This window comes from Bos taurus, chromosome 22, assembly GCF_002263795.3.
Source record: "Bos taurus isolate L1 Dominette 01449 registration number 42190680 breed Hereford chromosome 22, ARS-UCD2.0, whole genome shotgun sequence".
NCBI lineage: Eukaryota > Metazoa > Chordata > Mammalia > Artiodactyla > Bovidae > Bos > Bos taurus.
The window spans coordinates 12478751-12505706 of record NC_037349.1 but is presented as its reverse complement, the minus strand read 5'-3'; the positions used below and the strand labels follow the sequence as shown (position 1 = coordinate 12505706).

At 50.5% G+C, this 26956-nt stretch overlaps 2 protein-coding genes across 12 annotated transcripts in view; one reads left to right on the top strand and one right to left on the bottom strand.

Moving 5' to 3' along the window:
• The window catches only part of CCR8 (C-C motif chemokine receptor 8), a 144020-nt gene extending 130769 nt beyond the window's left edge, over nucleotides 1–13251 (bottom strand). For 8 of the 10 annotated variants that reach the window (XM_059879479.1, XM_059879473.1, XM_059879474.1 and 5 more), the window contains exons 1-2: nucleotides 2440–2592; nucleotides 832–963 (exon numbers count right to left, since the gene is read on the bottom strand). The gene's annotated coding sequence lies outside the window, so the exon portion shown is untranslated. Of the gene's footprint in view, nucleotides 1–831; nucleotides 964–2439; nucleotides 9941–10629; nucleotides 10718–10958 lie in introns of those variants that run through there. The other 2 variants (XR_009492259.1, XR_003031867.2) reach the window with 1 other exon arrangement.
• Nucleotides 13252–13349: 98 nt separating this feature from the next.
• CSRNP1 (cysteine and serine rich nuclear protein 1) lies at nucleotides 13350–26802 on the top strand. 2 transcript variants are annotated; one of them, NM_001098035.1, is given in 5 exon segments: nucleotides 13350–13476; nucleotides 19866–20113; nucleotides 23476–23735; nucleotides 24221–24535; nucleotides 24632–25763. In NM_001098035.1, coding segments are annotated over 4 exon segments (1767 nt in total). In that variant the 5' UTR covers nucleotides 13350–13476; nucleotides 19866–19902; the 3' UTR covers nucleotides 25613–25763.
• The last annotated feature ends 154 nt before the right edge of the window (nucleotides 26803–26956 follow it).

Sequence of the window (26956 nt, the reverse complement as noted above, 5' to 3'; positions counted from 1 at the left end):
CTTTCCTGGGTTTCACAGAACACACCAAGCTGATTCCTGTCTCAGGGCCTTTGCATCTGCTGTATCCTTTGCTCAGAAGTCTCTTCTCCCAGATCTTTAGTGGTTGGGCTCTTTCTCACTCACATTCCAGTTCAAATGTCTCTCCAAAAAGACCTTTCTTGATCTATACCTCCCTTGCCTCCCCCACTTATCCCGCCCCCTTTCCCCATCTATAGAGGCCTTCCTCCAAGTTAACATGCTGAGTTAGTTTTGTTTTCCTGAGGACCTATTACAATATAAAATTATCTTTGTTCACATATTTGCTTGTTTAATGTCAGTGTTCTGGATACTATTCCTGCAGAGCAAACCACCCCAAGTTTAGTGGTCTAAAAAACCATTTTATGATGCTCATGAATTCTGTGGGTCAGCAATTTGGATAGAACACACTGGACATGGCTTGTCTCTCTGCTATGATGTGTGGGGCCTCAACTTAGCCTCAGTCTAAGGCTGGGGGTAATTGGACAGTTAGGGTCTGAAAACTCTCTCACTCAAATGCCTGGCAATTGATGCTGGCTACTTGGCCGGGACCTCAGCTGGGATGTCAGACAAACCACATATGCATGGCCTCTCCATGTGGCCTGGGCCTCCTCAAAGTATGGCATTCTCAGAATGGCTGGATTTCCTGCATTTTATTTCAAGTTTCCGAAGGCATGTGTCCCAACTAACAAGGTAGAAGTTGCATCACCTTTTATGATCTGGCCACAGAAGTCACACAAAATCACTTGGGCTGCATTCTGTTGGTTACAGATGAGTCACAAGTCTGCCTAGACTGAATAGAAGGGTTATTAGTACCTTTTGATGAGGAAGAGGTAATATTCTACGTGATCGTCTTTGGAAAGTGCCATCTCCACAGCCAAGTCTTCCTCCCCTGGAGTATCATCTCCATGCCAACCACTTCTTTGTTTATTTTTGTATCTCCAGTATCTAGAGTGGTACAAAAGCACATAGTAGGAGCTCAATCCATGGTTTATGGTGAATAAATGAAGACTTGTCTTTCAATGAGTCATTCGAGCCCAGTTCTTCTCCCTTATAGTTCCCGTCCCGGCCCTTGATTTTGGCCTGGCCTGCTCTGGAGGAAGACCAGTGTTTGCATTGGAAGGCGGGAGTCAAGCATAGCTTTTGGTTTGTTTTTTGTTTTCTGGCAGGGAGTGGAGGGTGGGAGAGAAAGGGCAGTTATTGGAGACTGAGAAACATGTAGCCAAATGAGATTCTGGAACACTGATCTACTGTAGGGGTGTTGAAAACCCAGTCTGTTTTTTCTCATTCTGAACTCTGGAAATGCCCAGGTGAGGACTGTGGTTTTGTCCTCTGGCCCATGGGGAGCAGGAAAACAGCCCAATGGGAATGGAGCTTTGGAGAGGTGCCTTGCGCAGGAGAGAGGCGGATGGAATAGCTAGTAGGAACCACCGCGGAGATCTGGGCAAGAGGTGGCCCTGAAGCCCCCTAAACATCTATTAAGGTAGGTTCCCTGCTTCGTGGCTGGTGAAGGACTTTTCATTTGATCTTTCTGAAGTCCTGGAACCAGTACAGTATCTCCTCTTGCTTTCTCCTTTCCATGAGGGATGACCCAAAGAAGTCAGCCCAGGCTTCTCCAGGTCCCAGCGCCCTCACATCAATCTGTGGCTTCCCCTTCCCCTCCTTCCATCTCAACTGTGGCTCAGCAAAAGTTTGGATGTCATTAAGGCAACAGCCAGCCCACCTCCAGTCCTATCCCAGGGTCAACCCTCCAGTCAGGCCCATCAGTGGCTCCTCACCACCTCCACCATAAAATCCACACTCCTCAGGTCATTCAAGGCCCTTCTTGTGCAGCTGCCACCTGTGTTTATAGCCTCTCTCATTTCCCCAAGAGAATCAGACCTTCCAGGTCCTTTAATGTTCTATCCAGGCTTTGTCATGCTGCCCGGCCTTTGTCCAGGGCTAGCTTACCCAATGGGCACAGCAGGCATGGATGGAGCCTCAGGCCCACAATACTTGAGGGGTCCATGAAAATATTCTAATTTCTTTCAGAATCAGAAGGAAAAAAACAACTTTGAAGTTATAGAGAACAGTTTAATATATAACATTAGTATCTTCATCTTTAACCACCACAGTTGTAAAATATATTCTAAAAAAAAAAAATTTTTTTTTTAATGGAAGAGAAGCAGCCCCCCTCATTTCGCCCTCCTGTCATTTCTGGATAGCTTTGTATTGAAGACTCAGCTCTGAGGCAACCCCTTCAAGGAAACAAAAGCCACGGAGGTTGTCCTTCTCTGACCTCTCAACCTTATGCAGTTTTGTAGCTTAGAAAACGCCACTGTAAACTTTGGATTTGTTGCGTTTCCCGTACCCCGCCCCCACTGGTACCTGCCAGTCAGCGACACACACACAATTTTTTCCCCCATGAAGCTACCCGCTCCCCACCTGTGGCAGGGCTGCCAAGTAAGACGTTGACCTAACTTCGGAAGAAAAGTGGCAGAGGATCAGCTTGGGGCCCCGGGTCCCAAACCTGTAGCGACAAGCGCCGGGATCCACGTCCCGTGGGAGGCGCGCGCGCCCTTCTCGGGGCGGGGGAGTGAGAGGCAGGGGGCGGGGCCTCAGGTCTCGCCGGCGGCAGCCCTGCCGCACGCCGCTGCCAGCCCCACCCACCCCCGACCGGAAGGAGGAAGAGGCCTCTGCGCGGCTCCCTCCCTCCTTCCCCCGGAGCTCCGGCGTCCCTCCCCGGACGCACCCCCTTCCTCCTCCCTCGTTAGTTTTCTAACGAAAAAGTGCTGCTGAGAATTCCCAGAAGGTCCCGGATGTGAAGTCACCGCCGTGAGGTCACCGAGCCTGGTTCCAGGAATCTGAATATTGTGGGGGAGGAAGGAAAGCGCCGAAAAACAGAGGAGCTGGGGAAGTGAGTGGAGCCGTGGGTGTTGTCGGCGGGGCCGCCTGGCTCCGCTGAGTCCCGCTCTTGTCTCCAGCTGGGTCTTCTGACCCCAGGCGATGTTCCAAGGAAAAAGATGCTTCACTTCTCCCGTAGTAAAGAAATGGCAACTGAAACAGTATACTGATCCAAAAGGAGTATTTATCCACTGTTGGGGGTGGGAGGCGGGGGTGGAAGGACGGGAGAGAAGTGGAGAACAACCTGGCAATCGGATCAGAATTTTAAATGAAAATGTCCTTCGACCTAACAGTTGAGCGTACAGTAGCTCTGTCACCTACTGACTTACCTTGGAAATCGTACAGTATCACTTCTTCCACAGTTTGCTCAAGACAGGTCATTAAAACCGGCCCATATTAGAGGCGAGAGGTATTACATTCCTTCTTTTGATAAGTGTGAAAGAATCTGCAGCCATGTTTTTAAACCATCACAGATGTTACTATTGTGGCCCTTAGTATACTTGTGTTTTCCAGTAAGTAAATTATCTCACGTCATATCTGTCAACTCCACGTGGGAGGGCAGAGATTCACTGGATTCATTAAGATCCCGCCCACTCCGCTCCTGAATGAACCTAGGGCCCTGGTTCACTGCACATCTCCGTAGATGGTACAGAAATGAATTTCCTCTTGCAGGAGCTGGCCCTGGACACTGTGCTCCAGTTCCATCGGATGGCATTCCTGTTGGCCCTACAGAAACCACCATGAACACATGTGAGAATTGTGTGAGGGGGATATGAGTGGCGCATGGCAGGGTCTGCTACACAGACAAGCAATTTTGTTCCCATACATTTCATAAATGTGAGGTCAGTGATCATTTCCACAGAAATCCCATTATCTTTATAGTCATCATCATGGTTTTGTAGGAGCACCTGTACACTAGAAGTGAGTCAGCCAGTTCAGCTCAGTTCATAGTAAAGAGAATGCCATTGACTCTAGTTCAGCTTGGTTAAAAGATTTTCACATCTTTTACGCATGATTGTTTTCATGTGTTATATTTCCATTTTATTGTTACTATTATATGGTAGTATATCCCCAAATCATAAAAATGGATCAGTAGTTTAAAGGAGGTTCACTAAAGCATAAAAATAGTATTGAAAATAGCAACAAAAATACTGCAGTATAAATTATGACCACATATACCAGGGTAAATGAGTGTGTAGGATGAGATAATTTTATACAAACAGAAAAAAAGAAGAAGTGTGACTCAGATATGGTAATGAATACCTGAAAATGGAATTTTGTTAGTTGGTAATCATCTCCTTTAGCCCCAGAGGGATCATCTCTTATGAAACTTTGTCAAATAGTGGCAGGAAGCCCACTGAAACTTTTCGCATCCTCTTCACATCAGATCCTGTAAGCTAGATAGAAAACCAATCAAGTCTTTCGCTAATATGGGTAAAATGTCCAGTGTAGTAAGGATACATTTTGTCACTAAAGACAGAGAAAAGGTAAAACCCAGAGAGGCATCATTCAAGTTGTCTACCTTACAGTGGAAACTAACACAATTCAAACCATGACTTGTAAACTGAGTCGTAGGCTACTGAGGAAAAGCAGAGCAAGCTCCTGGCAAAATTACTTGATCAAACAACATTTTTGGATGTCACATAAAATCAATGGCACATAGTGTGAAAGAGCAATGGCTGTCCGGAGTGAGTGCTAGCAGACAAAGGGCTTTATTGTTGAATACAAACCACTTGTGGCAAGCTTTGTTCATTGTTGATCCAGAAATGTATTCCATCCCTTCTTTCCTAATAACAGATTCCTGATTTTGATCCATGCACCAAGGTCTCCAGTCTCAGGCAATTAATTACAAGTGGTCTAAATCAATCATGACCAGCCCATTTTCCACTCTCCCAGTCTCCCTTGTTGTTTGTTACATGAGATCCAGTTCTAGTCGATGAAATATGATGACAAGTCTGCTGAGGGTATTTCTATAAAAAGTTTTGGTTTTGTTTTTTTAGAAAATGGATATACATGCTGGTATCCCCTGCCTTCCCCCCTCTTCCTAACTTAACCATGGTCATGATGCTTGGGCAGCTGTCTTGCAGATATGAAGCAACCAGCAGAAGGTAAAATCTGAGAGAATTCTAGAGACACCAGTACTGACATTATGTCAGTGGCTGCTGCTGCTACTGCTGCTAAGTCGCTTTAGTCATGTCCGACTCTGTGCGACCCCACAGACGGCAGCCCACCAGGCTCCCCCGTCCCTGGGATTCTCCAGGCAAGAACACTGGAGTGGGTTGCCATTTCCTTCTTCAATGCATGAAAGTGAAAAGTGAAAGTGAAGTCGCTCAGTTGTGTCCGACTCTTAGCAACCCCGTGGACTGCAGCCCACCAGGCTCCTCCCCCCATGGGATTTTCCAGGCAAGAGCACTGGAGTGGGGTGCCATTGCCTTCTCCACCTTCCAACCTTCCCATTACAATACACAAGTAAATGGTACTAGATTATTGATCATTGAAAGCATTCCTATTGGGTGCAATACTAATGTGTCAGGCTTGCCACATATTTTCCAAAAACACAGGAGGGAAATGTACCTGCTGACTTTTTGTTCTACTTCTCACTGAATTTCTTTGCAAGATTAAATGACTGAGCTACTGGCTTCCAGTTGGGTTCAGCCATGGTGAGGCCCAGCAGAGAAAGGAGAGGGAAGAGAAAGAGATCAAGGCATTTAGTCCTTTGGTTTCCTGCCTGTGAGTCTCTGTGGGTTGGATGTATCCTCTAGTGGGGGCCACTGGTCTTCCCAAGGCAGCCAGCCTATCCAGTTCTCTCCCTTATAGTAACCTTCTGGACCCCACCTTCAGGCCTATTTGTAGTAACAGCTCTGCTGCTGCTCATCCAGGTTACTGTACCATCCCTTGGGGTGCTCCTACACCCACATGTTTGTAAGTAGTCCCTTTGTAAATAAGCTTTCCTAAAATGATACTGTTTTGAGTGTGCCATTATCTCTTGGTACGCTAACTGATGAGATTTAAAAGAAAACACACACACAACTTGCATCTGAACACCAACCACACACGACTGTATTCACAAAGACCAGCTGTCAGGCAACAATCTGGCTCCTGATCTCGATATGTGCAGAAACAAATAGCAAGAAGAGTCAATGCCCTCCATTCATGCCTCTCCAACTATGCCTTTTCAGAAGACTGCGGAGACATGGACAGAAAGTAAAAGACACTGTTGAACTAAGTATGCTGGCTGTTGAGGGTAAGATATTCACATGAGGTTTTGAAATAAGAGATGAGATACAGCATCCCTTTGTGGTGCCGATAGCTCTTTGCTGTAGGTGGCTGGCTCACTCAAGAAGTATCTCAGTGGCACATTCAGATCTTGATTATCCTGAACCTTTGGCTTCAGGGCGAGACTATAACCATTTTTCATGTTGAGAATATTAAGAATTTTGTTGTTTTTTGTTTGTTTCTGGGGATATCAAGAATTCGAAGACAGAAGTATGGTGGCAAAGCTCAGCCCTTTGAGAATATGACTCTTTCCCTACATTTGAAGGTCTTCTTCTCTTGGCAGAGAAATAGATCAATATAAAGGCAAGCAGTGGAAAAATTAAAAACAGACTATAAACCTTCAAATCATCAGACCAAAATACAAACACGTGTGCTTACACACACACACACACACACACACACACACACACACACATCAAAGAAAACAAAAAAAAATACACATGTAAAACATAGAAAACAGAGGAAGCATTAAAATAGGAAACACAGCAGAAGATAACATAAGTAAGCATGAATGATACATGTTATATCAAGAAATGTAAATAAGGATAAACCCATCCTTTAAAAAAAAGATTCTCTCGTCAGATCATAAAACAGCATTCTATAGAAGAGAGACATCTTTACCAAAGTAACTCAGAAAAGTTAAAATATAAACCAAGGTATACAAGAAAATACTAAGCTGAGACTACAGCATGACCATCACGCACGTGTGCTCAGTGGCTCAGTCGTGCTCAGGACTCAGGACTCTTTGCAGCCCCATGGACTGCAACCTGCCTGACTCCTCTGTCCATGGGACTTCCCAGGCAAGAATACTGGAGTGGGTTGCCATTTCTTCCTCCAGAGGAACAGTTACCATCAGCCAAGGTCAGATTCAAAACAAAATTGCTAAATGAGAGAAAAGGAAGTTAAACATGAGAGACATTATAAATCTAGTTTTTGGAAATCTCTAGGCACCAAATAGCATAGCTTCAAAATCAAGAATAGGATATGAGTTGAGAATAACAATATACATACAGCAAATGCAAACAAATTTGGATAAGACACAAGTACATTTTAATCGACTTCATCAGCTCATGACCTAGGAAGAAACAAAAGATAAAGAGAAATGTGGGGAATCTGAATAGTAACTAGTAATTAAATATGATAGAACATGAGGTACAAAAATCTCAGATAAAATACTACCAAATATAAATTAACAATATCTTCAAAGAATCATCCATTGTATCCAAGTAAGTTCATTCTAGTAGTGCAGGTGGTTCAATATTAGGGAATCTGTAATAAAATTGACCATATTAACAGATCAAAGAATGGGCTTCCCTGGTGGCTCACTGGTAAAGAATCCACCTGCCAATGCAGGAGACACAGGTTCAGACCCTAATCTGGGAAGACCTCACATGCCTCAGAGCAAATGAGCCCATGCACCACAATTACTGAGCCTGTGCACTAGAGCCCAGGGAGCCACAGCTACCGAAGCCTGAGTGCCCTAGAGCCCACGCTCAGCAAAAGGAGAAGCCGCCACAGTGAGAAGCCCACACACCACAACTAAAGAGTAGTCCCCACTTCCTGCAACTTGAGAAAAGTTTGTGTAGCAACAAAGACGCAGCATAGCCAAAAATAAATAAAATTATGAAAATAATAAAAACAACTGGCTATTAAGTGTTAACCACTATTATGAAAAAAAATACATCAAAGGAAAACTGCATAACATCTCAATATGTGCCAAAAAAGGCATTTGAAAAATGTCCCATATCAATTCCTGCTTAAAACAAACAAAACCTTGGGAATTCCCTGGTGGTCCAGTGGTTAGGACTCCATGCTTTCACTGCTGCACCTGGGTTCAATTCCTCAGGGAGGTAAGCTCCCACAAGTCACACGATGTGGCCAAACAAAAAAATAACAAAACCATAACCGAATAGCTAAATTACATACAGATGATGTGACTGAAAAATGTACTACTGTTACAGACAACAGAATTTAGGATGATAGCAGTTTACAAAGGTTAATATACAAAACTCAGCAGCCTTTCTTTACATACATAAAAAAAATACAACTTATCAGAAAATAGAAATTGCACTTACAACGGCAATCAAAAAAATATTCAGAACAATATTTAAAAGACATATAAAGGCCTTTATGAATATTATGCAGGGAACATTAAACTGAGCTTTTGAATAGCAAAACCCAATGTTATAAAAACATCAATGTTCAATTACTGTATCAATTCAATGTGATTCTAACTAAAATACAGGACTTTTTTTAGGGGCGAGCTTGTCCAAAAATGATATGAAACTCAAATGAGGAATTAAATAAGGAGCCTGGAAAGCCCTGAAAAAGAAATGTAATACGATGGGGTTACATCTATCACATGATAAAACACATTCTGAAATTATAATTTGTAAAGCAATTTGGTACCCAAAGATGAAACAGACAACCCAGTGGACCACAGTAGAGAACCAGAAACTGATTCCGGAACATATGAGAATTCAATTTCTGTTTAAGGTGACATTTATAGTAAAAGAAAAAGATAGTAGGAAAATTTATCAATTAGGGGAAAAAAAGAAAATGGAAACCCTATACAGTTCCTTAAAGTAGATTCCAAAAAGATAAAGGATGTATAAATGTAAAATAAGATCATAAAACTCTAGAAAAAAAAATGGGTGAATTTATCTGTAATATTATGACAAGGGAATGTAATACACAAACACCAGGATGCCTAAAGTAAATGTTTAAGAAATGCGACTACATAAAAATGTAAAACTTCTGTATGATAAAATACACTGTCAACCCAGTTAAAAAGCAAACCAGGATTAAGGGCCACATGTGTGACAGACAGAAGGGCTTCTTTCCCTAATCCTCAAAGACATAAAACAACAATACAAGTAAAGAATATAAAACCATGATTTAGAGGGAAACACAAATGGCTTATAAGAACCTCAATTTCACTCATAATTAGAGCAATGCAATTAAAACAGTAAGATCTCTTCTTGGTTTCTCTCATCAGATTGGCAGAGATCAATAAGTTTGATAACACTCAGTGCCAGGGAGGGTGTTGGGAAACAGGCATGCTCAAATACTATTGGTTGAGAGTAAAATTGGTGCAACTTTGGGGAGGGCGATTTGGCAGCATCTGTTAAAACCCTTTGACCCAGAACTCAACTGCTCAGATTTTCAATCCACAGATCTAAACTAAAAAGTCTTCCTGTTTAAATAAACAAGAATGTTGGAGAAATGTGCTTGAAGACAGTCCCCTTTACTTGGGTTTCACTTTCTACAACCTTAGCTCAGTGGGTCTCATCAGAATCAGTGGAGGGCTAGTTAGAACTTAGGTTGCTGGGTTCCCGCTGCCCAAGTTTCTGATGCAGTGGGTCTGGGGAGGACCCAGGAATCTGCATTCTTAACAAGTTCTCAGGTGATGCTGGTGGCTGCTGGCCTGGGAGTCACACCTTTAGCCTGTTACTCCTGAAGGTAACGTTATCTACCTCTGTGCTTTCATTCTGCCTGGTTCTTAACTTCCCATAAATAAATGGCATCATAGTTATTCTTCTTTGTGCTTGGTTTCTTTTACTTGACATACTGTTTTTAAGATTCATCCCTATCTTTATATGAGGCCATTGTTTGATTCATTGCTGTGTACTATTTAATTGTATGAGAAATTGTAATTGTTTCTACTCACCTACTGGACATTTGTGTTGTTTCTAATTTCAAGCTGTTATGGATAAAGCTGCTGTAACACTCTTGTGTCTTTCAGTGGACAGAAGTTCTTTTTTCTCTTGGGAATATATGGAACAGTAGAATTACAAGATCATATAATTTAGTCTTAGTAGGTATTGCCAAATTATTTTCCAAACTGATTGTATCAATTCACTGTCACACCGGTGAGGTATGGCAAATCTGGTGAAATCTCAATCTTCCCACATTTGATACTTTTAAAAAAATTCTTTTTTTTTTTTGAGCGACTAACACTTTCATAATATTATTAAGACTTATCAAAGCTGTTCATAGCTTATGGTGAATGATGTTGGATCCGTGGTCTCCAAAGATTTAGCTTCAGGATCAGGGACAAGGCTTGATCATGCAGAGCTTTTGTGTGGCAGAAGTTTTATTACAGTGAAAAAGGACACAGAAAGCTTCTAACATAGACATCAGAAGGGGGACAGGGAGTGCCCCCAAATATTATCCTTTTAATCTTCATCTTTCTGATGGAAATGAATCAATTTTTTATTTAAAAAAATATTATTTAAGATGAGGTTTTTTATTTACCTAAAATTGGGTGGTCTGTGGATGCTGAATGTTTGAGAAACTTGTGGGACTCCCCTAAGTATTCAGAAATTCACTGAGGATGTGTGGGTATGTTTCTGCCTATGCATGTGCCATAGTCACAAATGGATGCTGCTCCAGACCCCACCCTCCTTGCCTTGGAACAGACCCTTCATTTCCCTACCAACAGGAAGAACTTACTTGTGATCCCAGAGGAAGATGTTTCTCATCATCAGCAAACATCTGGGGAACATCTGGTGAGCCCATCCCAGGACAGGGAGATGCTTTTCTAGGGAAAACACATCACTTATTTGATTCATTCTATATTTTCCCTTATTTTTCCCTTCTCTTCCTGCCTCCCAAATCCTATCGACCATTGGGCTCCCTGCTCTAAGCCCTGACTCCAGCCCTTGCCAACCCCCTGCCCTGGTCTCTGTTCTATCTGGTTTCCCTCATAAACAGCTCAGCAGATGCAAACTGAGACAGCCAGAGACCCTCATTAACTCTAGGGCTCAACCCTGCCCAGTTACCTGATCAGCAGGCAACATCTTCTAGAAATTAACTCAAGGAATGTTGAAGGTGATGGCGTTCTCAGGTCTAATGCCCCCACTTTACAAACTGGAAGACTTGGGAGAGAGAGAGAGACAGACACACACAGGAAAGGAGAACTGGAAGAAACGATTCCTTGGGACCAGCAAGGTCTACAACCTAGCAGACATAGGAGACAGTGCAGCTAAATATTTGAGGGGGGTGGGAGTGGGTGGGTGGCCACACGCCTAGTAGCCCTAAGGGCTGAGTCACCTCCAGCAAAGGACACTCAGCTCTGTAGCTTTTCAACTCCTTCCAGGGCTGTCTCAGCCACACCGAGACTCCCCACTTCCAGCCTTGACCTCTCCTTGAGCCCCAGCTCTTGATAGACATTTACCCCATAGACAATCTATTCAATACCTTTTTTGTTCTTAAGGAGTACAAGCAGAAAGGATAGTCAGGTATGGTCCCTGCCCTCTCAATGCTCACAGACAACTCACATGGAAATGCATAAAGAAGCCATATATCTAAGTGGGTGCAAACCAGGCTGGAGATTAGCATCTTTGGAAGTTTAAATCAGGATGAGCAGGACACACCCCAAGAACTGACTGCTGGCAATCAGGGCTGGAGTGCGGTTATCAAGGGCGTGGGTTGGGAGTGCAGAGGTAAGGGCAGAACAAACTTAAGAAGGTATAGAACAGAACACCGCGTGTGTAAATTAAAACTACTGTGCGGTTGTACCGATGTTACAAATAAAAAGACAGACTGACACACGTCAAAGACATGAAAATGGAGGCGCAGGGAAGGGAGTGGGGGGTGGGAGTTTGAAGAGAAAGAGGTGAGGCTGCAAAGGTGGGGCAAAGGCCTGCTTATTCCAGCTTTGTAGGCCCCGCAGAGTTAAGACTTCATCCAGAAGGCGCTGGGAAGTCAATGGAGGGTGGGCTCCAGCCATCCAGACATTTCTCCCTGCAAGCCCCCCAGGTAGGCACATTGAGGCATCCAAGAAGAACAGGGACCCCAGCCTCCCCCAAACTCCATTCTTTCTTGGCAAGGTAAAGGGCAGGCAGACCCTTCCTGACCCCCTCTATATTCACATCTGTGGCTACAGGGGTCCTACCATCATCTCTACCTCAGATGCCATGCAGCCAGCACAGGTCACCCCCACCCCCCACCTGCAGTTAGGTAGAAAGGAATCCTGAGGGCTGGGCTAGTCCCAGACAACATTCATCTAGGACAGTCAGAGAAGAACCCAGAATGCAGCGGGAGCCGGACTGGGAGGGGGAGGGTCAGGCTCCCACAGAAGGCTCCCTGGAGGAGGCAGTTCGAGCTGAGAGACATTAAAGGAGATGGGATTCTGGTAAGCAGCAAGAGGGCCGGAAGGCGTTCCAGGCGAGAACAACACCTGCAGCAAAGGTGCGAGGGGAGAGACGCTCAGGGCACGCGTGGTGTGTAGGGGCTGACCACAGCGGGTGGCCTTCTGGCCCAGAACTTGCTGCTCGGGCATGCACACACTTTCCCCGGTGCAGTAATACTGCGAGAGTTGGCCCCAAGTCAGGAAAGGCCTTGGCGGGAGCAGAGCAGGCAGTGGGCCATTTTAAGTGGCCAGGGTCTGGCTCAGAAGAAACTAGAGTTGTTTTTTTTTTTCCAAGAAAGGGATCTGGTAGCGGTGGGGATAGTGTAGGCTGGTTCCAGAAACCCCTAGCTCAGGGCTTCTGCAGAGTCTCTGGCTCCTGAGCAGAGGTGAAGGTCAGGACCAAGGATGACCTGCTCACCCACCTCACCCACCTCTGGTTCTTCTCCAGATTATACTTTTCAGGCGGATCTGCGGGGAGCTGGGGTAGGGGGAGGTGGTAGGAAGGAGGGTGAGGAAGGAACTTTTGACGGGATTACAGTCAACTGCCTCGGGCGAGGTTGGGGTCAGGGCGTGTAAGGGCCCTGGGCTATGCCACCGCCCGGTGGCCTGACAGACGCTGCGCGCCATTCTGGGCCTCAGTCTACCGATCTGTAAACGGGGGCCGTAGGGAAAGGTATGGACCTTCCCGATCCTGCTCCGCCGGCGGGGAGCGTCGGCGACTCTCGGAACCTTCGCCGGAGAGGAGGAGGGCAGCGGAGGGGGCTGGGGGCCGAGAGCGTCCGCGGCGCCGGCTCAGGGTCAGAGTCCGCAGGGAGGCAGGCGACCGCTGCGCCGGCTCGGGCTGGAGCGGGGAGGGGCGGGGCCTCTGAGGCGGGGCGGGGAGGGGCGGGGCGGGGCGGCGGGCGGGAGGCCCGGCGTGCGTCAGCGCCGTGAGTCCCGGAGTTTTCCACTGACGAGGAGGGCGGAGCGGCGGGCGGGGCCGGGCTCAGCCAGTCTCCCGCCGCCGCCGCCGCTGCCGGACGCGCAGAGCGAGGGGCAGCTGGGCCGAGTGCTGCCCTCCGAGGGAGCTAGCGAGAGAGCGAGCGAGCGCGGGGTCGCGGCGCAGGGGGCGTTCCCGACCGGGACGTGGGTCGCGGCGTTGCCCTTGCCCAGCGTCCGGACCTCAGGTCAGTACCGGGGGCTCCGGGCCGGTGGGACAGGACTTTGGGGAGGGGGCGTCCCGCATGGAGGGCACTGCCCCCCAGCCCCTGACGTTTCTCCCTCGCCACTTTGAGAGGGCACCGGCGCGGGGACAGCCCGGTCCCGGACGGCGCGCCGCGGCCGGAGTCCGGAGCCCGGGAGACGACAGTCGCAGGTTTTCTGCTGCCCTCCCCCCGCCCCGTCGCCGGGACCCCAGGAGGTCCCGGCGCCCCGTCCGCCGGGCGGGTGGCGGCCGAGCCGGGGTTGCGCGCGGGTGGCGGGGTGGCGGCGGGCGCGCGTCCGCGGGTGAGTTCCCTTTTGACCCAGTTGCCTGAGAACTTTTCAGAAGTTCCTCGCGTGGCCGGAGCAGGTGACATTTGTCGCCTTCCTCCTCGGGCTCCCCCCGGGGGCGGGTGCCAGGGCTGCGGCGAGTGCCCGGCGCCCGTCAGGGAGGGAGTTGGAGGGATGATCGAGGAATGAGGCTCCGTGAGTCACGGACCCCGGCAGGCGGGGAGGGGGAGGAGGAGGGATTGTGTCGTACGCTCACCTGTTCGTCAGTCACCGTCACACGCAGAGGCCACCGCTGTGAGTCACGGGCGCAGCTAGCCGCGGGCACCCTCGGGCACACGTAGGCTTCTCCCACTCAAGTCTCCCTCCCCAGCACCTGCTTCCTCCCGGTCCTCAGTTTCCCCTCCCCGGGGCCCCTTCCAATGGCAGGACACTGTTGAGATGCCCACACCACGGCAGCCGTCACACACTTAGTCACTCCGGCTCCCCAGCGCGTCACACACACAGCCCACACTCCTGACACAGAGGGTCCTTCCCTGGCTCCCCTGCCCACCCGACACCTCCACTCAGATGTCTCACAGCCCTCTCAAGCAGAACTCATCCCTTACCCCAAATCCTCAACATCACTGCCTTTTTTGTCCCCACCTCCAGAAGTCACCAGGTTCCATTCCCCTTTCTCCTAAGCCTTTGGCTTGTCATCTCTAACCCACCTCTGGCAGCTCCGTCCAACCCGTCACACCCCCTCCTGTCCACCCCCTCCTATCCACCCCCTCCTGTCCCACCCCCTCCTGTCCCACCCCCTCCTGTCCCACCCCCTCCTGTCCCGTGCTGAGCCGTCTTTTTAAAATGCAAATCTGCTATTGTCACTCCCTACTTCAACCCTTCAGTGGCTTCCTGTGCCCTTAGGCTAAAGTCTGCCCTGTCAGCCCTGGCTCCCAAAGTCCCCTCCCAGGTAGCCCCTTCCCCTCCATCTCTTTGCCTCTTGCTCCTAAAGTCCCTCAGGGTTCCTATGCCCCCCTCTCTCTGGAACTTTTACTCCATCCTACCTTTTCCTCCGAGAGACCTGTTTTCACTCCGAGCTGTACCCCTTCCTGGCCTCCATTCCAGCACTCAACAGGATTCATAACTCATTTTTCTATTCCCTAGTAAACTCAAAGCTTCCAGGAGGGCAGTATTGTCTGTGTCTTGCTCCCTGTATTCCCAGCGCATGACACAGTGCTTGGCATGTCATAGGCACTCAATAAATATTTGTTGAAAGAATGAATGGATGAATGGCAGTGAAGGGGGCCTTGCTTAGGTGGAGGATGCAGTCTCTGTCAGGTGCAATTCCCCTTCTGCAGGAGCAGTTGCCTCGTGTAGCCAGCAAACATTTGGCGCTGCCTCCCCAGTGCCAGGCCCTGGAGGCCAAGGCTGAGGAACTGTCCCCTCCCCCTGGGGGATGGGTTGGGAGGGGTGGGGATGTACCGGGCCTTCTGCTTGCCCTCTCTGGGCTGCCGTGGCTGTTCTTCTAGCCAATACCCATGGGGGTGTGAGGTGCTCAAAGGTGTCCTCCCCTTCTCCCAGGAAGTACTTCCTGGGGGCCTGGGGTCATGTGACCCCAAGTATTGGGGAGAGCTGGCCAAGGCCTGGGGCTCTGAGGTTAAAAGACACATTCTTCAGATTCCTGACAGAGGGTGGAGGCAGCTGAAGGTGCCCCTTTTCCAATACCAGCTCTGACTTGGGACTGGAGCATTGGGACTGCTGAGGTCGAAGAGGAGTTGGTGTGACTTTTCAGAAGCCTGGGGATTCCCGCCCCTTAAACAGCCTTTGTTTGCTTGGTATCCAGGGTGAGGTGGCCTTCCCTCAGTTCACACAGTGTGGCCTGAGTGTGTAGATAATTGTGGCGAGGAGGGAGGGAAGCACCGCCCCCACCCCCCACCCCCCAGTCCTGGACTGTCAGCTCCTGTGAGTGGTGACGGCAGGGAGGGCCTGATTCTCAGGGCCCAGGCAGATCCCGGAAGAAGCCTGGTTCTCTTTGATTCAGGGTCTGTCTCCGGGGCTCCTTGGGGGTGTGGTATTTCTGTCTGGGCCAGCTCCTGGGAATTGCTTTTCCTTCTTCCAGGACCCTCGGAGGGGGCTGTGCTCACCCTGGGAACAGTGCCACGGTTGGTAGGGATCTTGATTCCTGGGTAGCTGTGGAGGGCCCCTCCCCCACCCTCTGACTCACTGTCTGACACTTTTCTTGGACTCTTCCACTATCTTTCATTCCTTTTCTGACTTGGCCTCTCCTTGTCTCTGGCTGAGTCTTTTGGTCTCATCTGCCTCTGTCTCTCTCAGCCTTTGGATTCTCAGGTGGGGCGCCCGAGCACAAGATCCAGGGGCTCCTCCTCACCGCCACCCCGGGTCAGGGAGGACGTGTGTCCCCATTTCCAGGTCTGCAGATTTCGCTAGGTGCTCCTCACTAGGAGGTGCGTCATGGCTATGGCTCCCCAGTGTCCCCGTCTGCGTCCCTGGAGTTTACAACCCTCTCCCCTTAAGCTCCCGTTCTATAGACATCCCTGAGACAGAGCCAGGGTGTCTGGCTTGAACGGGCTTCCCTAACACTCTTTCTACTTGTTTACTATTGGGGAACCTCCTGAGATGCCTGTGTTGGCACTTGCTGGCAGCAGGAGCTTCCTTTTCCTGCCCTCGGAGCTACCCCCTCCTGGGTGCTATTCTTGCTCAAACCCTCAGGCGCAGGCTGGGGGATGGGCATGTCCGCCCTCATCCCTGCCCCAACTAACTGTGACCCGAGCAGGAGGAGGGCACACTGACCAGTGGACCCCAGAAACCTCATGTGCCTAAATCGTCCCTCTGTGTATACTGCAGTGCCAGCCTGCCTACCTCCGATGGTCCTCAGGAGCCTTCTCTGTGCCAGACTATTCCAGGCACAGGCACAATGCCGACTAGCAGAGAGGCCTTCAGCCCTGCACGAGGGAGATGAGCAGTGAGGTGGTCACGGGAAGGAGCCATAAGAGCCTTGATGGGGGAATCCCATGGTTCACGGAGGCCCAGAGAGGCATGTAGTGGGGAGGAGGAAGGGTGTCAGGGAGGCCCTCTGGGAGATGACTTCTTAAGGGGATTGAGGCTGGGTTCCAACTTGTGCAAAGGCCAGGAGTGAGAAGGTCATGCCTGTTAGGGCAACTGCAAGTTCAGCTGGAGTGTAAAGTGAGGGGGTTGGGAAGAGTCTTGCATGAATCTGGGGGCTAGGCATACTTCAGCCTCTTGGAATTGCGGACTTGATCCTAAGGGGGCACCCCTTAGGGAATGATTCTCTGCATGGAGATGGTGGGCAGACACTTGGTTTAATAAGATCATTCTAGCTCCAGGGTAAAGAGTGGCTGCAAGGAGAGGGCAGGAGACGGGGACAGTATCAGTGGGACAGAGACGTAAGGGTAACAGACTTTCAGAATTGAAGGTGACGTGTGTAAAATGCACACAGTAGATGAATCTTAGGTGTGCAGTGAGATGTTTTAGTGGAACCGCCACCCAGACAACACAGAACACTTCCAGATACTACTACCCCCTCCCGGCCCTGGGAAAATTCCCTCATGACTGTCTCCAGTACATGCCCTTTTCCACCCCCTGGGTAATCACGATTCTGACTTGTATCATCACCGATTGGGTTTGCCTTTTCTTCAACTTCATTCACATGTAATCTTGTTTCTGGCTTCTGTCACTCACCATGCTATCAGTGAGAACCATCTGTGTCGTGTGTATCCAGGAGCTCGTTTTTTTTTTTTTCCCCCTCGGTGTAGAATGACACATTCAGCAAGCATTTACCACTGTTCTAAGAACCTGACATGGATTGATTCACTAAACGTCCCAACCCTATTCGGTTGTAAGACAAATTGAAAACCCAGAGAAGTTAAGGAACTTGCCCAACATCACCCAGCCAACTGATAGCCACTCCAGGGTTCAAATGTGAGCAGTATGGTTCTGGAGCCGAGGTTCTCTTCACACTCTGCTGGGCAGCCTCTGTGATACCTGCCATGTCGGTGCCTGGCCTTGTGTGGATTGAATGAGCTAATGTCTACTTACAGGACTGGGTGACTGGATGTGGATGGAGGGCGACAGGAAGGAGTTGAGGATGACTGCAGGTTTCTGGCTTGAGTAACTGGGTGGGTGGCAGTGCTGTTACTAAGATAGGGAACACAGGAAGAGGAACAGATGGCATGGGGAGGTGGGGAACAGAGACAAGGGGTTCGATATGGGGCCTGCAGAATTTTATGTTTCTAAGGGCTGGCCAGGCAGAGACCAAGTGAGCATTTGGTTTGAGGGAGTCTTTGGCTTAGGTGTGTGACTAGGAAGACATTCAGCACCCTTTAGGCAGCATCTGGAGTTGGGGAAGAGATGGGATCTCACAGTGGGATTGTGGTAAGGACAAGATCCTTGGGTGTGGTTTGTCGTGTGTGTTTCTGTGTCTGGGTGCCTCTGGGTTCTGCGCGTGCGCTAGCGTGCGTGTGTGTGTGTGTGTGTGTGTGTGTGTGCGCGCGTGCGTGCGTGCGCGCGTGCACACATGCATCTACCTCTGGGCCATGAGTTCCCCCATCTCCTGGGAGAGTCTTCAGGTCAGCTGAGAGCTGGGTTGTTTTTGTTTGTGGTTTGACCCTGGGAGAGGTGGGGGGGTGCCAGGCCTGAGAAACTATCTGCTGAGAAGCCCCCGGAAACACCTGTGCGTCCTCTTCCCCTGGGCTCAGCATTGTTGGAGGGTTGGCAAGTCGCGGAGCTTCTCTTGCTGCTCTGGTGCCTGTGAGGAGAGGCTGTCCCTGGGATGAATTTTACCCAGTAAGTTGGTTTGACAGCACACTGCCTAAGTCTGGGATCCAGGGACTTCGTGGGAGGCTAGGCCAAGGGGTGTTTCGAAAGGACACCTGAGCAGGGGAGATTGCCAGCCTTCTGGTTGGCTTTTCCTGTTCGCTGTCGTTTCCTGTGCTGCGGTGGGGGAGGGGCTCCCAGCACTGGGGCCTCTGCGCTGCCGTTTCCCCTTCCTCCTGGTGGCCTCCTGGGGCCCAGCCCTGAGTGCTCACTGGGTATCTGGGCTCAGCCCTAAGGACCAAGTCCTTTGGGGATTCTCGAACAGTGGAAGAGGCTGTCAGGAGAAACCCCAAGTCCCCTTCCCTCATGTGAGGCCAGCCAGGCTGTGAGAATCTCTGGTTGCTCTACTGAGGAGGGCTGAGACCCTTAAAGGGGAGACACAGCCAGCGGTGTGTCCTGGGGTGCTCCAGGTCACCCGACTGCAGACAGGAGGAGCATGGAACCTCAGCGTGGCTGGTCAGTTGCACTCCAAGAGGGTTTTTGTTTTTTAAGGGCAGAGTATACTTTCCTTTGAAAGTTAATTCAAACAGGGTTAGAAATTGGAGTGGAAGGCAAGAAGAAGGTGAATTTTGAAGATCAAACAGGAGATATTAAAGAGCCACGAAGCCCAGGTGGCTCTGGTCCCACAGTCAGGCCTGGAGGTAGGGGACTTCTCCTGTGGGCGGGGGTTTCTAAGGGAAAGTCTGAGCAGCTCCATCACGGGAAAGTTGTGTGTTGGAAATCAGGGGTGGTGTCCAAGCCAGCCTGTTCCCTGGAGTGCCCTGGTCAGCCTGGCCCTGAGTGAGGGCCTGTCACCAGTGTGTGCAGGGCGGCGTGTCTGTGGGTGTGCTGGGAGGGAGGAGGGGGAAGCAGCCACTGTACGAGGGCTGTGCAGGCTGTCGGCATGCACCCGGCCTCACACACACAAAGGCACACAGATGCAGCCGTGTGAATCACCCAGCCAGTGAGTCAGCCCCCGGGATTCCTGCGGGGGAATGAGCGAGGCCAGGCTGAGGTCTGTCGGCCCATCTGTTGGTCTGGTGTATGTGTGTGTGTAGGTGGGTTACAGTAGGTAGTAAAGGGGAAAACTTCGTTGGTGCAAGTCTGCAAGCGCCAGGGTGAGGGTTTGAACCTCAGGGCTCCATCCAGTGCAAGGCAGCCTCCTGGAGTCCTGGGCATCCTTGGGGGGGTGGTGGGAGAAGCGATGACTGGGCCTGGGTGCCCACCTCCTGCCCTCAGGCCTGCACCTAGAGCTCTCCCGTTCTCATTCCAGGCTGGCTGTGCCCAGGCCCCAGAGCACCCTCGCCACCATGACCGGGCTGCTGAAGCGGAAGTTTGACCAGCTGGATGAGGACTCGTCCTCGCTCTGCTCGTCCTCCTCCTTGTCCTCCTCGGGCCACCACTCCCCTTCCTGCTCCCCCAGCTCCTCGGTTTCCCCGGCCTGGGACTCGGATGAGGAGAGCCCTTGGGATCAGCTGCCCTTGCCTGACGGTGACTTCTGTGGCCCCCGAAGTTTCACTCGTGAGTCTCTCTGCCCTGGGTACCCCATCGCACCCCTCTCTCCTTCCTCAAGATGAAATTGGGGGCGGCCCTGATGAAGTCGTCCCGGCCTCTGGAGGTTGTGTGCCCCCCGGCTTCAGCTTCCCTGCCTGCTCCCCAGCTCATCCACTTCCTGTCCTACAGAGGTCACTCGGGAATGCCGGCTCCAGCGGCATTCACCTTTGACCTTGGGACTCTCCAGCTTGGAGTCATCACGTTCAGGGCAGGGCTCCTTGGTGGCCCCAGGGCCTTCCCGCCCAGCTCTGCCCCTCAGTTCCAGTTTCGTTTCTCCCAACTGGCTCCCTGTCCTCTAGCAGCTGCCCTGCCCAAGTCCCACACCCCATGCTTCTGTGCTGCGGGGCCTGTCAGGCCGGTCCCTCACCTGGCAAAATGCTGTTTGGCTTTGCTTGAATGCAGTGAGAAGGTTTTTTCCCCAGTTAGTTTTTTAAGTTTACATGATTCTGATTTCAAACTGACAAAGAGGCCCTAGAGTGTTTCTCCACCTTATTTTTCATTACTGCACCCCCTCAACACCAGGGAGCACATGGAGACATTTCTTCTCTGATGACCCCACCGTGATGTCTTAACACCACAGATATGTCTATTTATGGACTGTATGCAGAGCTGTACACTATACGTGAAAAAGTATAGTTTTTAGCAGATACAGTCTAATAGTACATTAACTGACTCAAGTACTATGGGTTTACTGTAGAAATACAAGATGCTTTAATACTGTAAAATCTAATCATATAAATTTACCAAATGACTGTGTCAGAGGAGGAAAAATATGAGAGCTGCTGTTTGATAACATGTAATATTCCTTCTGGCAAAAGGAGAAGAGGATAGCAGAGGATGAGATGGTTAGATAGCATCACTGAGTCAGTGGACATGAATTTGAGCAAACTCCAGGAGATAGAGAAGGACAGGGAAGCTTGGCGTATTGCAGTCCATGGAGTCTCAAAGAGCTGGACACGGCTTAGTGACTGAACAACAACTACAACAACAATATTCCTTCTAGAAAAAACCCTTAGTATGATAAGAATAAGTAAATTCTGCCCTAAATGATAAAAAATACATGTTTCAACCCAAAACCATGTATTAGGATTGACGAGGAAACAATGGAAACAGCCCCACTAAGTCAGGAACCAGCTGGGGGCACTGTCTGTCACCACTGTTTGTTAACATCATTCAGGAAGTGCTAGCCAATTCAGTTAGTAAAGAAAATGAGAATTAAATACACTAGATTAGAACAGGCAAAAGGCCATGATTTGCAGGTGGTCGACTACATGATAAATTCAAGAACAGGTATATAGAAAACCTATTAGGAGGAAATTCCCTCAGATAGCTGGGTACAAAATTAATATTTAAGTCTAAATATACAGCATCGCCAAGGTTTGATGGTAACTTCTTATGGTTCAAACTAATAAAATCAGTAGTATACAAATATATGTATCGAATATGCCTATACATTGCTTACTAACTGACATATTAATAACTTATAAACAGTAGTAGACCTTTCTGAGCTTGTTGCAAAATGCAGAAGTGATAAGGGAAAAGCTTAATATACTTTTGATTTCATAAACCATAGAAATTATTTTGTAAAACCCCACAAGCAAAAATAACTAAAATATTTGTACAGATAGGTTAGACTGGTTCAGTTCAGTTCAGTTCAGTCGCTCAGTCCTGTCTGACTCTTTGCGACCCCATGAATCGCAGCACGCCAGGCCTCCCTGTCCATCACCAACTCCCGGAGTTCACTCAGACTCACGTCCGAGTCAGTGATGCCATCCAGCCATCTCATCCTCTGCCATCCCCTTCTCCTCCTGCCCGCAATCCCTCCCAGCATCAGAGTCTTTTCCAGTGAGTCAACTCTTCGTATGAGGTGGCCAAAGTACTGGAGTTTCAGCTTTAGCATCATTCCTTCCAAAGAAATCCCAGGGCTGATCTCCTTCAGAATGGACTGGTTGGATCTCCTTGCAGTCCAAGGGACTCTCAAGAGTCTTCTCCAACACCACAGTTCAAAAGCATCAATTCTTCGGCGCTCAGCCTTCTTCACAGTCCAACTCTTAACATCCATACATGACCACAGGAAAAACCATAGCCTTGACTAGACGGACCTTTGTTGGCAAAGTAATGTCTCTGCTTTTGAATATGCTATCTAGATTGGTCATAACTTTCCTTCCAAGGAGTAAGCGTCTTTTAATTTCATGGCTGCAATCACCATCTGCAGTGATTTTGGAGCCCCAAAAAATAAAGTCTTCCACTGTTTCCCCGTCTATTTCCCATGAAGTGATGGGACCGGATGCCATGATCTTCGTTTTCTTGAATGTTGAGCTTTAAGCCAACTTTTTCACTCTCTTCTTTCACTTTCATCAAGAGGCTTTTTAGTTCCTCTTCACTTTCTGCCATAAGGGTGGTGTCATCTGCATATCTGAGGTTATTGATATTTCTCCCAGCAATCTTGATTCCAGCTTATGCTTCTTCCAGTCCAGTGTTTCTCATGATGTACTCTGCATATGAGTTAAATAAGTAGGGTGACAGTATACAGCCTTGACGTACTCCTTTTCCTATTTGGAACCAGTCTGTTGTTCCATGTCCAGTTCTAACTGTTGCTTCCTGACCTGCATACAGATTTCTCAAGAGGCAGATCAGGTGGTCTGGTATTCCCATCTCTTTCAGAATTTCCCATAGTTTATTGTGATCCACACAGTCAAAGGCTTTGGCATAGTCAATAAAGCAGAAATAGATGTTTTTCTGGAACTCTCTTGCTTTTTCCATGATCCAGCGGATGTTGGCAATTTGATCTCTGGTTCCTCTGCCTTTTCTAAAACCAGCTTGAACATCAGGAAGTTCACAGTTCACGGTGATTAATGTCTAACATATATACAAAGCTCCTACAAATCAGTACTTTAAGAACTATAGAGGGACTTCGGTGGTGGTCCAGTGGTAAAAACTGAGCTCCCACTGCAGGGGCACACGTTCAGTCCCTGTCTGGGACTAAGATCCTGCATGCCTTGCAGCACAGCAACCCCCACACCCCCAAGAAAAGAACTTTAGAAAACAACGAAGGGGACCTGTAAATGGCTTCTAAAGACGGGAAAGACGTTTAATCTTAACACATGCTCTCATTTGGACTCCTAAATAACAATGAGCCAGTGTCGACACAGGGTGATGTTGGACTCTCACCAGCACCAGTGTCAGCCAGGCTGGCCTAAACTCAGATCCATTTCTCTTCTGGGTGGGGTGGGAGGGTTGTGAGCAGAGATGGTTCAGCATCACTTCCCGGGGGTTAGGCCCTGCTTCATGGAGAACTAACGTCTGCCCCTCCCCTGCCTGTCTTCTAGCCCTGTCCATTCTGAAGCGGGCTCCCCGGAAGCGCCGAGGCCGAGTAGCCTTTGATGGCATCACCGTCTTCTACTTCCCGCGGTGCCAGGGCTTCACCAGCGTGCCCAGCCGTGGCGGCTGCACCCTGGGAATGGCCTCCCGCCACAGTGCCTGCCGCCGCTTCTCCCTGGCTGAGTTTACCCAGGAGCAAGCCCGGGCACGGCAAGAGAAGCTGCGCCTACGCTTGAAGGAGGAGAAGCTGGAGGCGCTGAGATGGAAGGTGGGGAGACCCTCTCCGTGGCCTTTGCCCTCGGGCTGCTCTAAAGTCCTAGCCTTGGGGGGGATAAGGGTCATGGTGGTTGCCATATTGCTTCTTCTGTATTTGGGAGGCCCATGGGGCTGACTGATTTGATGAGAGTCTGCTGCAGATTTTCTCTAGGCAGATGGGTATAGAAGGGCTCCTATTGCAGGGCCAGTGGGCGTGGTACCTCAATCTGCCTGACCTTACTGGGGAGGGGGAGTAGATGGGCCATAGGGGCGTCAGTGTATCTGTGTGTCTCGGGGAAGGGGTTTGTCCATGAAGTGGGGAATAAGGCAAATAGGAACCGTCTTTCTGAATGCCCTGAGGGCGTGTTCTTGGCTGTCCCATTCACTACGGCATCCACAATGCCCAGCCCAGAATAAATACTCGGGGGCATTTATTAAGTGACCGAAGCTCTGGGGTCATGTCAGCCTCTCATGTCCCTCCTCATTCCCTGGACACAGCTTTCGGAGACTGGGGTGCCCAAGACGGAGGCCGGCCTGCCGCTCACTGTGGACGCCATCGATGACGCCTCTGTGGAGGAGGACTTGGCGCTGGCCGTGGCAGGCGGCCGGCTGGAGGAAATGACCTTCCTCCAGCCCTTCCCGGCCCGGAAGCGACGGGCTCTGCTGCGGGCCTCTGGTGTGCGGAGGATCGACCGAGAGGAGAAGCGAGAGCTGCAGGCCCTGCGCCAGTCCCGGGAGGACTGTGGCTGTCGCTGCGACAGAGTCTGTGATCCCGAGACCTGCAGCTGCAGCCTGGCGGGCATCAAGTGCCAGGTACTGGGGCTCGGCGGGGCTGGGAAGGCAAGCCTGGGTCGGGGACTTCTCCGGGCTCCACCGGATCTTCACTGGAACCTCTATTTTGCTTTACAGATGGATCACACAGCGTTCCCCTGTGGTTGCTGCAGGGAGGGCTGTGAGAATCCGAAGGGCCGTGTGGAATTTAATCAGGCTCGAGTTCAGACCCATTTCATTCACACACTCACCCGCCTGCAGCTGGAGCAGGGGGCCGAGAGCCTTGGGGAGCTGGAGGCCCCAGCCCAGGGTGGCACTCCCAGCCCCGGCGAGCAGGTCTTGGCCTCTGCGTTCCCCCTAGCCAAGCCCCCTGTGAGCAGCGAACTGGGAGACAACAGCTGCAGCAGCGACATGACCGATTCGTCCACAGCCTCAGGCACCAGCGAGGCCCTGGATGGCCCTGCCCGCCTGGCCCTGCCCGGCCCTGGCTTCCAGCCTGGCGTGGATGATGATGGCCTGGCTCGTATCCTGAGCTTCAGTGACTCTGAACTAGGTGGACACGAGGAAGAGGAGGAGGATGGGGGTGTGGGCGGCCTGGACAATCTCAGCTGCTTCCACCCAGCTGACATCTTTGGTACTGGTGACCTCACTGGCCTGGCCAGCTGGACCCACAGCTATTCCAGTTCCAGCCTCACGTCAGGCATCCTGGATGAAAATGCCAACCTGGATGCCAGCTGCTTCCTCAATAGCGGCCTTGAAGGCTTGGGCGAGGGCAGCTTCCCTGGCCCCTTGGTGCCAGCCAGCACGGACGCCGGCCAGAGCAGCTCAGTGGACCTCAGCTTGTCCTCCTGCGACTCCTTCGAGCTGCTCCAGGCCCTGCCAGACTACAGTCTGGGGCCCCACTACACCTCCCGGAAGGTGTCTGATAGCCTGGACCACCTCGAGGTGCCCCACTTCACCTTGCCTGCCTTCTCTCCCCCTGCGGATACCAGCACTTGCTTCCTGGAGTCCATCATGGGCTTGACTGAGCCCGCTGCCGAGGCCCTGGCTCCCTTTGTGGATGGCCAGTTGTTTGAGGACACCACCCCGGCGTCGCTGGTGGAACCTGTGCCTGTGTGAGGGTTAGGGTGCCTTTTCCTGGCCCCAAGAACCCTGTTGCTGCTTTGTTGTAATTTGGGGGCTCCCCAAGGTCTGTATGTAATGGTCCCCCGTTGGCTGGCTCCCATGTGGGCACTCCTACTAATTTTCATGCAACACTCTGGATTGATTTATTTATTTTTGTAACTTTCTATGCTGAAGTGGGGAGAGGGGGGCGCTTCCCCTTTCCGTTGCCCGGCCCCCCTATGCCCACACCTTCTCTTCTACATCCATGGCACATGCCAGGAGTGAGAAGAAGTGTGGCTTCCCTGGAGCTTTGCAGACTCCTTGTCCATCTTGTATGATGTTCCTAAGCCCGAAGACAGCCACCTGAGGCTGACATCAGCCACCTCTTACGGTTTCTTCTGCCACCCTGAGCCCTAGACTCATGGGTGACTGGATCCTCTGGACTGTGAAGACTATAATTTATTTCCCATAATTTATTTGGAGACTAGGTGGCTGGCGAGCAATGCTGGTGTCGGGGGTGGGGCACAGGACCCTCTCCGCCACCCGCAAAGTCCCTTTGCCTGATAGTCCTGCAACCCTGCCCTTGCTGGGGCTTCGGTGTAGACCAGGCATGGGTTTCCACCCTCTGTCTAACGTGCAGCAGCCCTGCTCTGGATGGCTGAGCGAGTAGGGGCAGGGGCTGGGCGGGGCCGGGCCGGGCCGGGCTGACCAACCGTGACCAAAACCCTCTTCTGCTCCACACATCCCCTCTCCTTCCTGTCCTCTGCCCATCTCTCCCTCTACCCCCGCAAAGGCCGCAGCTTTTATTCCAAGGCTGTAAATGTAGGAGGGGGAAGCAGGAGGCCCAGAGAGGGTTAAGGGGCTGCCTCAGGGCCCACAGTAGGCCCTGGACCACTCAGGGCTTTCCGGGCACTGCACCCCAGCCTGGTCCACCTGCCCGCACCCTAAGGCCAGTTGGCCAGGGGCGAAGGGGGCTCCTTATGGCTTTCCTGCCCTTTGTTTGCTGATGTTGGATTTTGTATCATAATTTCTGTATTGTCTCTGAGTATTAGAACTATAATTTATTCATTTTTCCTCTGTGTCTGTGCCAAGAAGCCCAGGCTCTGGGCCTGCCCTCCTGCCCAGCAGGCCTTGCCAGCCTGCGAGCTTGTGGGAACACCTTGTACCTGAGCTTATAGGTACCAATAAAGAGGCTCTATTTTTAACAGCGTGGTCTGCATTTGTGGAGCTTGGAGCACAGGTACACAGGAGGTGGTGAGGTGGGAGAGGGACGGGGAGACAGGCCCTGCAGGGCAGTATGGACATGGAGGCTGCATCGGGGATAGATATGGGGGACACAGGCCCTCTTTCCAGGCCAGC